Source organism: Bufo gargarizans, chromosome 3 (genome assembly GCF_014858855.1).
Source record: "Bufo gargarizans isolate SCDJY-AF-19 chromosome 3, ASM1485885v1, whole genome shotgun sequence".
NCBI lineage: Eukaryota > Metazoa > Chordata > Amphibia > Anura > Bufonidae > Bufo > Bufo gargarizans.
In genome coordinates this window covers 40,272,822-40,290,094 of record NC_058082.1, presented here as the reverse complement: position 1 = coordinate 40,290,094, position 17,273 = coordinate 40,272,822, and the positions used below count along the sequence as shown (strand labels likewise).

Genomic DNA, 17,273 nt, shown 5'->3' with positions numbered 1-17,273 from the left:
CGGTAAAGCCGTTATAAGCCGCACCTCGCTCCGAGGAACAGAAACATCCACTCATACGAGCAGCGGGACTCGGCTCCATCATGGACACGCCCTCCAATGCTGATTGGCGGTAGGCATAACCAATGAAACCTTTTTTTCTATAGCAATCCGCCTTAGCCAATCAAAGGCGCCTTGTCGTTTTTAGGGGCGGGGCGATGCGCAGTGTTTGTGTCGGGGCGCGTGGCCGTGCCGAGGGTCGGGAGAGCGCATGTGCAGAGCCCAGGATGGTGGCGCGCCCGAGACCCGGAAGGAAGCGGCGTCATCCAGTCAGTCAGTGAGCGGAGGAGCGGAGCGCCGCCGTCATGAGCCTGCCCGGGCCGGTGAGGGGCAGCGTCAGGGAGGGCATGCCGGTGTCCATCCCTCCTGGGGTGGGAATGGTGGCCGGGCCGCGGTCTCTGCATGTAGAGCTGCACACCCAGCAGGTGAGTCCGTCATTATCCCCGTCACCGGACACTGTGGGTGATGCCCTCCTGTCACCGGACACTGTGGGTGATGCCCTCCTGTCACCGGACACTGTGGGTGATGCCCTCCTGTCATTGGGCATTGTGGGCGATGCCCCTCTTGTCAGGGGGCAGTTGTGGGCGATGCCCTCCTGTCACCGGACACTGTGGGTGATGCCCTCCTGTCATTGGGCAGTTGTGGGAGATGCCCCTCCTGTCAGGGGGCAGTTGTGGGCGATGCCCCTCCTGTCAGGGGGCAGTTGTGGGCGATGCCCCTCCTGTCAGGGGGCAGTTGTGGGCGATGCCCCTCCTGTCAGGGGGGCAGTTGTGGGCGATGCCCCTCCTGTCAGGGGGGCAGTTGTGGGCGATGCCCCTCCTGTCAGGGGGGCAGTTGTGGGCGATGCCCCTCCTGTCAGGGGGGCAGTTGTGGGCGATGCCCCTCCTGTCAGGGGGGCAGTTGTGGGCGATGCCCCTCCTGTCAATTTGCAACTTTTTAATACATTTTCTGTTTAAATTTCTCCCCGCTTTCAAGATCTCTGCTTGCTGTAAGTGAAGCATCCGTTTACGCCATGCAGTTTCCACGTCCAGCAGACGCAGGGTTGTTGTCGTAAGGCCTCATGCACACGGCCATGTTTTTCCACCCTGTGCTCCCATCCGGATGTTTCTGGATCCATGTGTGTTCCGCAAATTGAAGGAGTAACAAAAATGCAGACTGCACGTGGCGGGTTCAGTATTGTGCGGTCTGAAATACGGCCGTGTGCATGAGGCTACATGCATGCACACGACCGTATGTGTTTTGTGGTTCGTATGTCATCCGTTTTTTTTTTTTTTGTTGCGGATCCATTGTAATAATGCCTATCCTTGTCCGCAAACTAGAAAAAAAATAGGACATGCACCATTTTTTTTTTTTTGTGGAGCAACGGAACGGACATACTGATGCGGAGAGCAGACGGTGTGCTGTCCGTGTTTTTTGCAGACCCATTGAAATGAATGGGTCCGCATCCTATCCGCAAAAAAAAATGATCGGACACGGAAACAAAATGCGGTCGTGTGCATGAGGCCTGAATGTATGGATTTCAAAGACTGGCCTCGTTATTTTCCGCACACGGCTGAAGAATAGTTACAATGTATCGGTGCAGACAGTCCCTCTCTTCCCCGGCCTGATTGGTCTTCACTGATACATTGTGACAAACTCCAGACCTGATGTGTAAGTACCGACTATGGCAGTTTTTGCTTTTTAACATATCCAGATTAACAGAATTTTCTCATTCACTTCCAGCAAGCAGAGATCTTGAAAATGGTCAGGAACTGAAATAAACTGTCTGTTACATAATGAAAGCAACAATGGAGAGAAGCTAGTGTACGACCACCATCTTGGGCACCGGCCGTGGTCTGGGGGCCCCTGTTCTCCCTGTTCCTTTAAGGGGGCGTCCTTATCTGTGCTTCCCTCTGGTGATGTCTGAGAGTCGTCTGTATCCAGCACATGATGCCAGTCCCTTGCTGTATGCATTGCCCGCGTGGCGCTGCTATGTGCCTGGCACGGCCTGTGACATCACGGTGCAGCTGCTGGCGTGTGGGGGCCTGTTGTGGTGATTCTAGCACGTGGGCACCTTGTTGCGGTGCAGCCGCCGGCGTGTGGGGGGTCTTGTTGTGGTGCTGCTGACCACTCTCCTCCTTGTTCCTATCAGCCGAGATACTAACATTACAAGGTAGCAGATGAATAATGGATGAGCCCCCGGTGCGGCGCTGCCAGTACTCCTCTGGAGGGGAGGGGGGGGGGTTTTATCTCTGTTCGGGTAAATGTCTCTGTCACATTAAAGAGGTCCCCCGCTGGTTTGTACACTAGTGACTTTCTAATGCGCATAATTATTTTTCATTTTCAAGGTCTCTGCTTGCTGTCATTGAATGCAGAAACTCTAGTTCATAGGCTGAGAATCCTATCCTGTCCCTGTCTTCCCTGCTGTTTGTTACAATGTATCAGTGCAGGGGTGTGTGCTGCTGCTGTGAGGACAGTCCACGCCTGATACGTTGAGGCGACCTTGTCTTCCCTACGGGTGCGTTTTCTATAGCAGTCCAATAATCCGGGGATGTCAGATCGGGGGAATTTTCTTGTAAAAATCACCTCTTTGTTTTGCTTTTCACTTGGACGCCATTCACATCTAGAGCTGCATTTAAAACCTTGCAGCTTTCTGCTGGCTTAGCATTTCTATAGAGCTGAGGATGCATTGTGAGGGATTTACAGCCAGAACTGTGGATGCAGCTCTGGATGTGGCTGGAGCAGAAGACCCCTTCACTGTCTGTGGTTGGCACTTATGTAACCTCCTGCTGTTTATGTGACCGGCGTTTTCTCCTTCTGGTTTTATTTCGCTTTTGTATTGGTTAGTTTGTAGAGATGATGCTGAGAGTTGTGTGCCGACTGCATGTCTGTGTCCAGAACAATGATGAGGGTAGTAGTAGAAGCAGGAAGCAGCACGGGCCCTGGAAGTGAGGGGTCGGCAACCTTCGGCACTCCAGCTGTTGGGAAACTACAAATCCCATTAATTTCTATGAGAGTTCTTAGAGCAGGGCAAATACGCATGCTGGGAGTTGTAGTTTTACACCAGCTGGAGTGCCGGAGGTTGCCTACCCCTGAAGTAGATTTCTAGGCGACGCTTTCTTCTTGCAGCTTCTCCTCCCTTCCAAATGAGTTTTTTTTATTTTTTTTATTGCCGCCTAGTAATCCACCGCTAATGTTACTAGTGCGTCCAGTCCTGGCCAAAAGTTTGGGTTTTCCCGCAGGTTGGGGTTTGTGTTTTTGAATCTTTTTGTGGGATGTTTCTATGGTAACTGAAGGACAATTATAAGCAATTTATAAGTTTATTAACTTTTACTGCTAAATCTATGACGTTTATGTAAAGTCTCATTATATCCAGCGACGACCCCTTTTCCTTCTGCCGGATGTCAGCTTCTGGGCCAAATCCTGACCGATGACCATTCTTGTCTGATCAGTGCTCGGAATTTCACCATTTCTGTGGTTTTGTTTTTCCACCTGCTTTTTGAGGACTGACCACAGGATCTCTATAGGATTGACCCCCCCCCCCCCCCCCCCAGATGTCAGTGTTTTCTTTAGAGAGTCACTTAAAGGGAACCTGTCGCCATGAGAATGTGAAGGGATCTGCAGGCAGCGGGTTATAGCGCAGGAGGAGCTGAGCAGCCGGATGGAGAGCTTATAGGAAAGGATTCAGTAAAACTGGTATTTCAGTAATAAGTTCCTGCTCATTCTGGGCTGTGACGTCCAGGAGGCGGAGCTATCGGTGATTGACAGCCTTCCCTTAGGGCTGTGTATTCAGAGAGAGCTGTCAATCACTGATGGGACCGCCTCCTGGAATGAGCAGGAATTTATATCAATGAAAAACAAGTTTTACTGAATCTTTTCCCATAAACTGTATATCAGTCTGCTCAGCTCCTCCTGCTATATAACCTGCTGCCTGCAGCTCAGACACCGTATTCAAGGTGACAGCTTCCCTTTAAGGTCCCTTTACACGGGACAATATAGATCGCAATTGTCGAGAAGGAAGCTTTCCTTCCTGGCAATCGCCTGCCTGTCAGTGGAGGTGAGGGCTGCTATTACATGCATCGATCTCCTCCACAGTATGGGGAGCAGTGATCACTAATGCCATCATCTGTCCCCATACACAATCATTATCCGCCGGCACGATCTCCTGCCTGCATACGGCGATTTATGTGAACGCATCAACCATCTATTACTCAATGAATGAGCGTTTATCAGCGCCTCCAGATAATCATTCCTATGAACTAGGGTTGTTTCAGGTATCGAACTTTCGATACCCAATCGATACTTTTGTCCCGATATCGATACTGGGCTGCCCTACTGCACAGCCCAGTATCGGAGAACATGGGTCGAGCTGCTGTCAGGGTGGCCATGTTCCCTCGGCAGCACGGGGAGAAGGAAGCAGTCTCTCCCTCCCCCTGTGCTGCTGCTGCCACTGCCACCGATGGGAACGAAGAGGAGGGGAGGGCACAGTGCGCCACCAATGATAACTAACGTTTAATACATTACAAATATATGCGGCAGAAACACGTTGCCGGCACCCGACCTCTTAAAGGGCGCTGGGTCCGCGGCAATTAACCCCTCAGGTGCGGGAGGAGTCTGGGTCCCCGGGGAAGGGGGGGGGGGGGTTCGGGAGCAGTCTGGGTCCCCGGGGAAGGGGGGGGTTCGGGAGCAGTCTGGGTCCCCGGGGAAGGGGGGGGGGTTCGGGAGGAGTCTGGGTCCCCGTGGAAGGGGGGGGGGGGTTCAGGAGGAGTCTGGGTCCCCGTGGAAGGGGGGGGTTCGGAAGGAGTCTGGGTCCCCGTGGAAGGGGGGGGTTCGGAAGGAGTCTGGGTCCCCGTGGAAGGGGGGGGGGTTCAGGAGGAGTCTGGGTCCCCGGGGAAGGGGGGGGGTTCGGGAGGAGTCTGGGTCCCCGGGGAAGGGGGGGGGGTTCGGGAGGAGTCTGGGTCCCCGGGGAAGGGGGGGGGGGGGTTCGGGAGGAGTCTGGGTCCCCGGGGAAGGGGGGGGGGGGGTTCGGGAGGAGTCTGGGTCCCCGGGGAAGGGGGGGGGGGGTTCGAGAGGAGTCTGGGTCCCCGGGGAAGGGGGGGGGTTCGGGAGGAGTCTGGGTCCCCGGGGAAGGGGGGGGGGGTTCGGGAGGAGTCTGGGTCCCCGGGGAAGGGGGGGGGGTTCGAGAGGAGTCTGGGTCCCAGGGGAAGGGGGGGGGGGGTTCGGGAGGAGTCTGGGTCCCCGGGGAAGGGGGGGGGGGTTCGGGAGGAGTCTGGGTCCCTGGGGAAGGGGGGGGGGGTTCGGGAGGAGTCTGGGTCCCCGGGGAAGGGGGGGGGGGGGTTCGGGAGGAGTCTGGGTCCCCGGGGAAGGGGGGGGGGTTCGAGAGGAGTCTGGGTCCCAGGGGAAGGGGGGGGGGGTTCGGGAGGAGTCTGGGTCCCAGGGGAAGGGGGGGGGGGGGTTCGGGAGGAGTCTGGGTCCCCGGGGAAGGGGGGGGGGGTTCGGGAGGAGTCTGGGTCCCCGGGGAAGGGGGGGGGTTCGGGAGGAGTCTGGGTCCCCGGGGAGGGGGGGGGGGGGTTCGGGAGGAGTCTGGGTCCCCGGGAAGGCGGGGTTCGGGAGGAGTCTGTCAGTCTCTGGACTTTTGGCCACGAATGTCTTCCCAGGTTATTCCCTGTGCACTTGTTGACTTTCATATCATTCCTCCAGCGCTGGTATTTCCTAACATTTTCAGGTTCTGCGTCATTAGGGCATTGTCTGTGCTCTGAAAAGCTGAGCTCAGCCAATAGTAAGTGCCAGGAATAATGAACTGCTGCATACCGGACACCGGGGTGTGCTCCACAGTGCAGGATAACAGTGAGTGCACCAGCAGAATAGTGAGTGCAGCTCTGGAGTATAATACAGGATAATGTAAAGTGTGTGTGTACAAGGACTTAACTGTTAATGAAGGATAATTCTATATGTGTGAAATGATGTTCTAAATACCGTCTTCACAGCTTTTCTACACACTGCTAAAAGATTTACAATGTATTAGTCTAGACAAACCTCTACGAGGTGAACGGTAACAAAAATGTATTTCCTTTCTGGAATCCCAGTCTGCCTGTTCTTACCTATACTGTCACATTGTAACAAACTGCTGCTGTGTGATCAGGACGTTTTCTGCTGTTCATTATAAGCTAGAATATTTCCATTTAGTAACGGCAAGCAGAGATCTTAAAATTATGTGCATTCGTAGCACAAAATGTTTTAGGAGGTTGCAGGTGAGTTTCGGAATATTCCTCTTCTGAGCTGTGGGGTGCACTGCCGAGGCCATTGATTGGCTGCAGCAGTCACCTGTCGTCCTGGTGCCATTGCTGCAGCCGTGTAAAGAAAGCATTGTGGTGCTTTTGGGGATTTTTACCAGATCAGTTCTGCATCTTTTTATTATTTTAATCCTCTTTCCCACTTTTGGGGAAAAAAAACTTAAACTGGTTTTGGGGAAACCCCCTTTAATTGAAAATTTCTGCCCCCCTTCCCTTCCATGTGCTGCTTCCCCCGTCCTCGGGTAGACCTCCTTCTAGAAGGTCCCTGTGTTTGATCACACTTATGTTTGCTGAGTTGTCAGGAAAGTTCTGCCATCAGAAAACACTAACGGGGGACATTTGACGGGCGACGCAGTCCTGTGCTGAGCATGCACATTCCCCGGTTGTCTGAAGGCCGGATATAAAGGTCACTGGACCTGCATGCCTGGCTTTCTGCATTTGCTATGTAATAACATACTATCTGTTGCTCCCTGTTATCTGCCACTTCAGGATGGGGATCAGCCGACTGCTGAACTGGGACCCGGGGGATACAGATAGCCGAGACATTAACATGACCTATAATAATGAAGGCGAGAAGCCCCCGCGTCCTTCTGGTCACGGCTGTTTGAGCCGCCATGGACCGTCAAAGCAAGGAAATGGGGTTTGGAGTGGGGCTTATTCCCTGTCCTTCATAAATTGTTCCCAGACTGTGGTACTTGTATCCCAAGGGTTAAACACCATGGGGGTCATTTATTAACAACTCGTGCCAGTTTTTGGCATAAGTCACAAGATCCCTTTACTGACTTTTTAAACAAAAATTATTAGGGAGTGGTGGGGCCGGTCCCGAAGCATAGCCCCTGCCAAATTTACTAACAGGCATGAAAGAGGCATGACAACTACTCCCATCAGAAGCTGTAGCGGTTTTCACTCCAGGCGCACGGACTACTGGAGGAAGCACCTAATTTGTCGAAGAGCGGCATAAAAAGCTGCCCTTTGATTAACGGCTCCCAATGTCGACATTTTCCAGGGTACTGACGCAGTTCACAGGCAGCCCAGTTATGGTCACAACCTTGGGAGATTTATTTGAGTCGGGGGACACCACTGACGAACAGGAGATGGTTGACTCAGCGACACTGTGGTTGTAATTCATAAAAAGGGAAAAAGTGGCGCACAAGTTACGTGACAAGTCCATGTCACCCAGCTTTAAAAGGGTTTTCCATGATCGATATTAGATTGGCGGGTGTCCAACACCCGGCACCAGTTGTGCCCCTAGCCTAAGGCTCCCCCTCTTCCCGCTTCTTGGTGCTGCCTAAGGCGGTCGCCTCACCTGGCCTCATTGCTGGTGCACCCCTGCCCAGGACCCCCGCCGATCGCTCCATGCGAGCGCAGCCTTCTCTTCATTGTTTACTTGCTCGCCATTCACACCTCAACGTGAGTAGGTGTAACTACAAGAAGCCGTCACTTCTATAGGAGGGCTCATTCCTATACCCATCAATACTACAGAGCCGTCCCATAGAAGTGAATGGGAGGCTTCTTGTATTACACTGCTCACCGCTGCAATGTCGACGGGCAGCAGGTAAACGATGAAGAGAAGGCGGCGCTTGCTGAGGATAGGTCATCAATATTAAATTCCCGGAAAACCCCTTTAAGTTTAGCCGACATTTGACGCCCCACCCCCCGGATACAAACGCACACTTATCTCAGCAGAGGTTACACGTGTTCTCTGGCAGACTCCTTTCCCTTGAACAGCGGATCTGGCCTGTTGAAAACTTACAACCCTAATTTATCCCCTGTTATTGGAGGAGAATTGGGACATATACATATATATAAATAGGGGCTCTATACCGGAAAAGAACTGATCAGTTTTATCCCCATGCATTCTGAATGCAACATGGAAGGAGTTTGGCTTATCAGACTGTACCACTGACTACAGGGGGTGTAGAGCCGCTACAATGTAGAGACCGGACTGTACCACTGACTACAGGGGGTGTAGAGCCGCTACAATGTAGAGACCGGACTGTTCCACTGACTACAGGGGGTGTAGAGCCGCTACAATGTAGAGACTGGACTGTACCACTGACTACAGGGGGTGTAGAGCTCCTACAATGTAGAGACTGGACTGTTCCACTGACTACAGGGGGTGTAGAGCCGCTACAATGTAGAGACCGGACTGTACCACTGACTACAGGGGGTGTAGAGCCGCTACAATGTAGAGACCGGACTGTACCACTGACTACAGGGGGTGTAGAGCCGCTACAATGTAGAGACCGGACTGTACCACTGACTACAGGGGGTGTAGAGCCGCTACAATGTAGAGACCGGACTGTACCACTGACTACAGGGGGTGTAGAGCTGAGATGACTTGTCTTGGCCGTTGTTCCCTGTGGATTGTGCTCCTGTAATCTCTGTAACAGACATCACACGGTAGGAACGTTCCCCGAGTCACATGTTGCCGATTATTACACTCATTGATTCAGAGAAGCCTCTGGGAATGTGGGCGATACTGATGGCACATGATCCGTACATGTGACGGGCCCCGGGGCCCTGTATCCTGTACATGTTCAGCCTATGTCACCACAGCTCACATTGTGAGGGGATGAAGCAGAATCGCTGCTCTGTTGTAGGGACACTGCAGGAGCCGCACAGATTAGTCACTCGCTGATTTCGGCCTGGAGATCAGGTGATGCTGCCGCGCGTAATAGTTACATAATGGGGAGTAGGGGATAACTTGCTTAAAGGGCATCTGTCAGCAGTTTTGTATCCATGACACTGGCTGACCTGTTACATGTGCACTTGGCAGCTGAAGGCATCTGTGTTTGTCCCATGTTCATATGTGGCCGCGTTGCTGAGATTTTTTTATATATGCAAATTAGCCTCTAGGAGCAACGGGGACCTTGCTGTTACACCTGGAGACTCTGCTCTTTCTGCTGCCCCTGTGCTTTGATTGGCAGGATCAGGTGTGATGATGATTTCTCTGCCTGGCCCTGTTAAAGTGCAGAGGATGCAGCAGTTGCAGAGAGAGAGCAGAGCCTGTAGGTGTAATGGTAACGCCCCTGTTGCCCCTAGAGTCTCATTTGCATATAATAAATTATCATTTCTCATAGCAATGCGGGCACATATGACAGATGCCCTTTAAACCAGAAAATACCCCTTTAAGGTTCCCCTGCTCATTGGCTGCAGTTCCTTGTGTGGCGGGTGGTCAGGCCTCCACTTTACAAGTGGGATACAGCACTAAATTGGCGCTGTGGCCCCCTCATTCTCATGAGCAGTGGGCATCCCAGACGTTAGACTCCCAGGGTTCCATCGATACTTTGTAAGACCAGAAAACCCCTTTAATGAGGGAAAGGATTTTTGTGGTTGATCACCTGGGGCATGATGGGATATGTGCCATTTGTCTGCTCGCTGTCCTGAACAGGCTTGTTTGTTTTTTTCCTCCATTCATGAATAGAATGCTAGTTGTAAAGTGATAACTGACACTTGTACAGGGAGAACCATGAAGCAGTGGTATTACTTTAGTTGAATCCTCGTCTGTGGGAAGCAGGGTGACCCGTGGCTGTCAGTCACCATCTGCTCCTGTGCCCCCACGACAACACTCCCTGGCCTGTGGTTTTGATTTGCTTTGTTATAGGGAAGTTGTCAGGGTCCACATTCTCCTCCACATCGGTGACTGCATACCTACCTGTGACCGTCATGCTGAGGTTTGTAGGTCGGTGACCACTGCCAGGGGGGTTCTCGTCCCTGTCCTGTCACATGACGTTTTGTTCTCTTGCCATCTACTCACTGCCTTTTTGTTTTAATCGTCTTTTAGCGGCGCCTTCGCCACCTGCGCAGCATCGCAGCGCGGAACATCGTCAGTAAGAACGGATACCGCCTGCTGGACACCTACTTCACACTTCACCTGCTCGGGGGGGAGAAAGTTTACAAAGGTGGGTTAGTGAACGTAAGTCCGTAAGTCTCCGAAAATGCACCGAATGGGTCACGTTTTAGACCTAGGAAGGCTCCAAAAACGATAATCCAGTGATGGTCTAAAATGCAACAGTTTACACTAAAAAAAGTTTGCACAAAGTTCAGAGGTTCTGGGTTCACATCACGTTTTTCCCATCCTTTTTATTTACACAAAAAACATATACGTTAAATGGACGCCTCAGACTGATGTCGTACAGCAGCATCCGGTCACCATAGAGCCTCATTGTAAAAGAAAGGTCTACATAGTTTTTTTTTTTTTTTTTTAACCGGACTCTGCAGGATACAAGAACGTGGTGGGCTGTGTTTTAGTATCCTTTTTTTTTTTTTCTTCTAATGTGTACGTCAATTGGAGGAATAAAATGTGATGTAAACCCACCCTAAGCCGACCAGTTGGCGGTATGGAGTTAGACCAAAGCGTCCAGCTATGCACCAGGTTTATCATCCCGTCTGGCGCTTCTCTAGACTACACAATGATGTAACTCTTCACTGAAGGCAAGCAGAGATGGTGACTGAGCACAGTGCAGAGCTGGATCAGCGATGGGGGCGTGCGATCCTAGGTCAGGGGTTAGCCTCCTCCTGCACACTCAGGTGTATTTCGGAGGACAGCTCGCCCCTCTGTGCCCCTCGCTGATCTGCAGGATATTATATCCTATGTGACGAGTTCCTCCTCTGATCACTTCTTTCTTTTTGCTCCTTGCAGAATTCTACAGGAGTGAGGTGGTGAAGGACTCCCTGGTAAGCAGCGCCGGCGTGTGAACCGTACTCTACCTGCGTCGTCTAGCGATCCTAAATGACACCGCCATATTAAGTTACTGATCCCCACCTGTATACAGCAGCTCATGTCCGTGTTTAGGCATTAACCCTTCCCTGAGGCATCCGTTTTTTTTTGTTTTTTTTTGCAGGACCAGTTGTGCTTTCTAATGGCGCCATTTAATATTACATATGATGTAGTGGGAAGCAGGAAAAAATTCAAATTTTGCCATCGTTTTATGGTTTTGTTTTTACATAGAACCCAAAACATTTTCCCAAAAGGAGTTAAACATTAAACGACGAGTATATCAATCAGCTATACAACCTTCAAAAATATTGAGTCTACATGTAAAGAAATATATCAACACCGTATGTGTATCAAAAAAACATCTCATTAGTTTATCAATTCATAGTATCTATTCACATGATTGACAATACACAACAATTAAAAATCAAAGTGACTGTTAACGGGATGGTGAGGCGCTAGTGCAGATCTATCGCGGTCAGTAGGTAAGCTGCTCAATACAAGATTGTACGGCTAGCTCAGAAAATACTGTGCGAATCTAGAATCTACAGCCAAATTTAGTGACTGATAAAAACCCAAGCTGAATACATAAAAAATGAGGAAATAAATCACAACAGCGAACAAATAATAAATACCAAATTTCATTTTTTTTTCCACCACTTTTTATAATTATGTCTATGGAGCTGTGGGAAGGTGTGGGCTATGGGGTGTGCATGAATTATTATAATTTTTTTATTTTTGTTTATTACCTTCTCATGTATGTGTTTTTATGACATCATTCAGAGGGCAGATTTGTATGTCAGATCTATGGATTATTTAAAGGGATTTGCCAGGACATCACCCTTCCCCCTCTGATGTGAATAGTGTTTGTTTCTGGAGTGCACACCCCATATACACCACACCCCATATACACCCTATATACACCCCACCCCATATACACCCTATATACACCCCACCCCATATACACCACATTCCATATAGACCCTATATACACCCCACCCCATATACCTTAGAGAGCTGTGAAATGAATGCAGTTTGTGTCCACGACGTGGGGAGATGTGTGCAGATTGCCCGGCCTCGTGTGACTCCGCTCAGATTCGGCGGAGGGCTGCTTCTCATTTACCTCTATTTTGCCGCCCAGTAAGGAATGCAGGAATGATTAATAAAAGCCAGGACGCCTCGTGTCTCTCTGTTACTGCTGGTAGCTCCCCAGGTCCTTCAATAGGAATGTATTCGTTGGCCAGGGGCTTCCATGTGGTGCCAAGTGCTGACCAATGTCAGGGGCTGGTAATGGTCTCCATATGTGAAGTGAGAACACAAGACCGGAGGGCATAGAGGGTGTCTGCTGTGACTATGGAGGGTCCTGCCGTCACTACTGTACAGGTTGGGGGAGTGGGCTGATGTGACTGCTTGGTGGGAAAGGTGTGTGTAGGGTTGCTTTGAGTACTGGAGGTGGGGAAGTATATATAGGGGCAGTGGTGACTGCTGGGGGAAGGGTGTATTTGGAGGCTGCTGTAACTACTGGGGGAAGTATATAACATCCATTTTGCCCCAGTTCACCCTGCTTGTGCTTCAGCCACACTACAGCATCCACTTTATTTGATGCCTTGCGTTCCTTTTCTGTAATGACAGATCCAGATATTTTTTTTTTTTTTTTTTGTTTTTTTTTTTCTGTATGTACCACAAAAAAGTAGGGGTCTGGTGCATGGGTGTGATGCCTTTTTCCTATGTACATGTATTAAAGGGCTTGTCCGGGCTTTTAATATTGATGACCTATCAGATTGGCGGGGGTCCGACACCTGGCACCCCCGCCGATCAGCTGTAAGAAGGAAAGGCGCACGCAGTGTCCATGTGCCATTTCCCGTCTCTCTTCCTGCTGCTGCTGTGTCTATGGCAAAGCAGCGGCGAGAAGGAAGACGGCATGTAGACATGTGGCACCGACACCTCTGCCGATCTGATATTGATGACCTATCCTGAGGATAGGTCATCAATATTAAAAGCCCGGGGGACCCCTTTAAGTATTATACTGTGAACAAGGACTCGGGAGACCGAAACGCGTAGGATATGGGTGAACTACTGCCGCCTGTGGAGTCTTCAGGTGTATGGTCTGAGATTTGGTGCCTATGACAATGTTATAAGTAGCTTCCTTATCTTCCTCTGCAGAATCCAACATGGAGAAGCCTGGACTTTGGATTGATGCCTGACCGGCTGGATACGTCTGTGTCCTGCTTCGTCGTCAGGATATGGGGGGGCAAGGATGATGATTATCGTCTGTTAATCGAATGGGAAGTAAATCTGGATGGACTCAAGTATTTGGGCCCTCAGGTAAGAAACCGTAAGAGTCTGTGACTCGTGTCTTCACTGTATGGTTTATTATAAGGCATAGTTTTATCACGTGGAACGGTTAGGATGGATGATTGCAGTACATGTATGTACATACTGTACTGATCCTGAGTTACATCCTGTATTATACTCCAGAGCTGCACTCACTATTCTGCGGGTGCAGTCACTGTGTACATACATTACATATCCTGTACTGATCCTGAGTTACATCCTGTATTATACTCCAGAGCTGCACTCACTATTCTGCTGGTGGAGTCTCAGTGTACATACATTACAGGCCCTCCTTCGCTATAGTTGTCTATGCCAGTGTTTCCCAACCAGTGTGCCTCCATCTGTTGCAAAACTACAACTCCCAGCATGCCCGCACAGCCAAAGGCTGTCCAGGCATGCTGGGAGTTGTAGTTTTGCAACAGCTGGAGGCACACTGGTTGGGAAACGCTGGTCTATGCTATGATGTAGGTGAATTATGTCTGATGAGGTGTTATAATACATCTCTGTGCTCAGATATCACGGTGTTGTACCCAGTAACTAACCCCTTAAATACCGGGCACAGAGAAATCTATTATGGTGAATGGGATTCTGCTGCTATACCTGCTAAGCCGTGCCTCGTGCGCAGCTTTCCAGCGGCCAGAATGTCATGGTAACTGATTGGAGCCCTGCAATTTCACTGCAAGGACTCCGATCGGAAGGCTGCATCCCTCTGCCTAACCTCACAGATGCTACAATCGATATTGGAAGCAATCGCCGGTCATTATATTATACAGCCAGCACCTCCCGCGTATGGAGCGCGCCCAGAGCGGCAGCCCTCTTCATACATTGTCTCAGCCACCGTGACGTACAGATACGCCACGGTGGCTGAAGGGGTTAAAACGCAAGAAAAACTGTATAAATGTGGTATTGCTGTAATCATACTGACCCAGAGAATGATGGTAACGGTTCAGTTTTGCTGCATTGGCAATACCGTAACTAAACCCATAAAACGGGCTGATTGATTAAACAGTCTGTATTTGAGCATACTGTAATGGAGAGAGAAGCGCACATACCCAAACAACTCTCATCATCTTCCCCTCTTGTTTGCAGCACATAGGTCACGTGACCCACGTCCTCCTTACCATAGCCATTCACACAACGCTGCTTTTATTTTCTAACCTGACTTAAAAGCGATTGCTGTAATGTGATTGGTTGCTCTGTAAATCTTCTCCATTACGGTCCTCTTGCGTCGGCTTCTTCACTGACCCCCAGAACCTCTTCTCACTGTCTCCACAGATACATGCCTGTAACCCGAATGAAGTCATTTTCGGTCTCAACGACGGCTATTATGGCGCCTCTTTCGAAAGTAAGGTAAGTACCTCTCAGGACGCACCTCGCTCACTGCGTATCCAGACAACCCTCCACAGCCTCCATATAATGAGGTATGTGTGTGTGGACACTAATGTGGATTGTAAAATAGATCCAGAGCAAAGAAGTGTTGTCATGAGGACTCTGGAGCAGAGAGCCTGCGGATGATGGACCTAGAACTTCAAGCACTGAACTGCTTAAGGTCTGCAGGTGATCCTGGTCCTTAAGGGGGTTGTAGCATGAAAAGTATTCCTAGGCTGTGAATGGGACACTTCAAATGAAGCATTATTTCAGTGCACATGCACTAAAAATTCCATGCTGATATTGTATGTACATTTTCCTCTGTGGTAGCGCCCCCTGCTGTTTTATCCTTCAGGTCCACCTCCTCCTGCAGTCAGTGGTGGACCCACATGCTCGGTAGCTCCCCTGCTCTCTTCCTCTTAGTGATGGCATAGCGATCTCCCAGGGAAGCAGCCCAGACACCTTCCATTCATTCGTTCTTACTTAAAAATTCATAGAAGCATATAGCTAGAGCTCTCTGGACTGTGGAGAAATTTTGGGGGCATTACATCCATTATATATCTGTGGAGCCAGAGATCACACTACATTTTTTTCCAGCAGAGTAAAAATACTCCTCTTACTATTTTTGCAGAGTATTTTTAGCCAAGAATTGCAGATAGAGAGATATACGTATATATACGTGATAGCTGCACATACCCCGTGCAGCTACCACGTGTATAGACGTCATGGCAGCTCTTTAATTAAAGCGCTGCAAAGCGCTTGGATTAAAGCTTCTGCCCCTGTCCTGCTGCTGTCACGGACAGCATACAGTCCAGTAATGCCGGCAAGGGACCAATCAGAGTGGCCCCTTGCCGGCAATCGGATCGCGGCAGTGAAAAAATGCCGGTTTCAGGCTCTGATCTGTGTCCTCTTGGGGGCCCCCCCCCCCCCCTTGTGTCCACCTGCCCCTGAAGCTCATCTCCACATTCAAGCCTGCCCAGTGCCCTGATGTGGTCCGCCCCCTCCCTGCCCCATACATTCCTCCTGCCCCCATGTTGACCGTGACACCCCCCCCCCCCCCCCTCCCGTTCCAGCGCTGCCCCCGATGCGGTTCGGTCCCCCTGCTGTGTGTGATGGCGGCGGCTCCATTTTTGAGCCGCCGCTATCAGCAGAGAGTGTCAGCTCTATGCTAACACTCTGCTGTAACCCCATAGATGCAGGGGCATCCATGGGGTTAATAGAGGGAGGGGGCTCCCTCTCTCCACCACCGGGGCTGCCGCGCTGCGATGGCGCATCTGATTGTATTATACTTTGCAATGCAAGTTTAGTACAGCCATCAGCCCCACTGGATCTTCAAGATCCAAGAGGGACTTGACTTGATGATTAAAAAAAAAAGTGAAAATAATAAAAGTAAAAATGTAAAATTAAAAAAATAAATTGCCTTTTTCCTAAAAAAAATATAAAAATAAAAAAATACACATTAGGTATCACCGCGTCCGTAACGACAGTCTCTATAAATATATCACGTGATAGACCCCATCCGATAAACACCATAAAAAAATAATTTAAAAACTGTAAAAAAAAAAAGCCATTTTTGTCACCTTACATCACAAAAAGTGCAACACCAAGCGATCAAAAAGGCTTAAGACCCCCAAAATAGTACCAATCAAACAGTCGCCTCATCCCGTAAAAAATGATACCCTATTTTAGACAATCACCCCCAAAAAAAAAAAAAAGCTATGGCTCTCAGACTATGGAGACACTAAAACATTTATTTTTTTTTTGTTTCAGAAATGCTGTTGTGTAAAACTTAAATAAATAAGAAAAAGTATACATATTAGGTATTGCCACGTCCGTAACCATGTGCTCTATAAAACGGTCACATGACCTAACCCCTCAGATAAACGCTGTATAAATAAATAAAAACTGTTCCAAAACAGCCAATTTTTTTGGTCACCTTGCCCCATAAAGTGTAATAATGAATGATCAAAAAATCCTATGTACCCAAAAATGGTACCAATACAAACATCAACTCTTTCTGCAAAAAACTAGCCCCTGCACAAGACTATCGGCAGAAAAATAAAAAACATATGGCGTTCAGAAAATGGACACACAAAAAACATAATTTCTTTTTCAAAATTGCTTTATTATGTAAAACTGAAACAAAGTAGACATATTTGATATAATTGCTTCCGTAACAACCTGCTCTATAGAAATAGCACATGATCTACCCTGTCAGATGAATCTTGTAAAAAAATAAATAAATCTGTGTTCACAAATCTGTCTAAGTCTCTGTTAGTGAGCACTTCTCCTTTGCCGAGATAATCCATCCCACCTCACAGGTGTGGCATATCAAGGTGCTGATTAGACAGCATGAATATTGCACAGGTTTGCCTTAGACTGCCCACAATAAAAGGCCACTCTGAAATGTGCAGTTTGATCACACAGCACAATGCCACAGATGTCGCATCGTTTGAGGGAGCGTGCAGTTGGCATGCTGACTGCAGAAATGTCTACCAGAGCTGTTGCCCGTGCAATGAATGTTCATTTCTCTACCATAAGCC

At 49.5% G+C, this 17,273-nt stretch overlaps 1 protein-coding gene across 1 annotated transcript in view; it reads left to right on the top strand.

Annotated features, from left to right (window-relative positions):
- Positions 1–217: 217 nt before the first annotated feature.
- UVRAG (UV radiation resistance associated) overlaps positions 218–17,273 on the top strand; it is a 52,004-nt gene continuing 34,948 nt past the window's right edge. Inside the window, exons 1-5 of the mRNA XM_044285888.1 lie at positions 218–461; positions 10,096–10,213; positions 10,954–10,988; positions 13,192–13,353; positions 14,638–14,712. Coding sequence (XP_044141823.1) covers positions 342–461; positions 10,096–10,213; positions 10,954–10,988; positions 13,192–13,353; positions 14,638–14,712 — 510 coding nt within the window. The 5' untranslated portion in view covers positions 218–341. The remainder of the gene's footprint in view (positions 462–10,095; positions 10,214–10,953; positions 10,989–13,191; positions 13,354–14,637; positions 14,713–17,273) is intronic.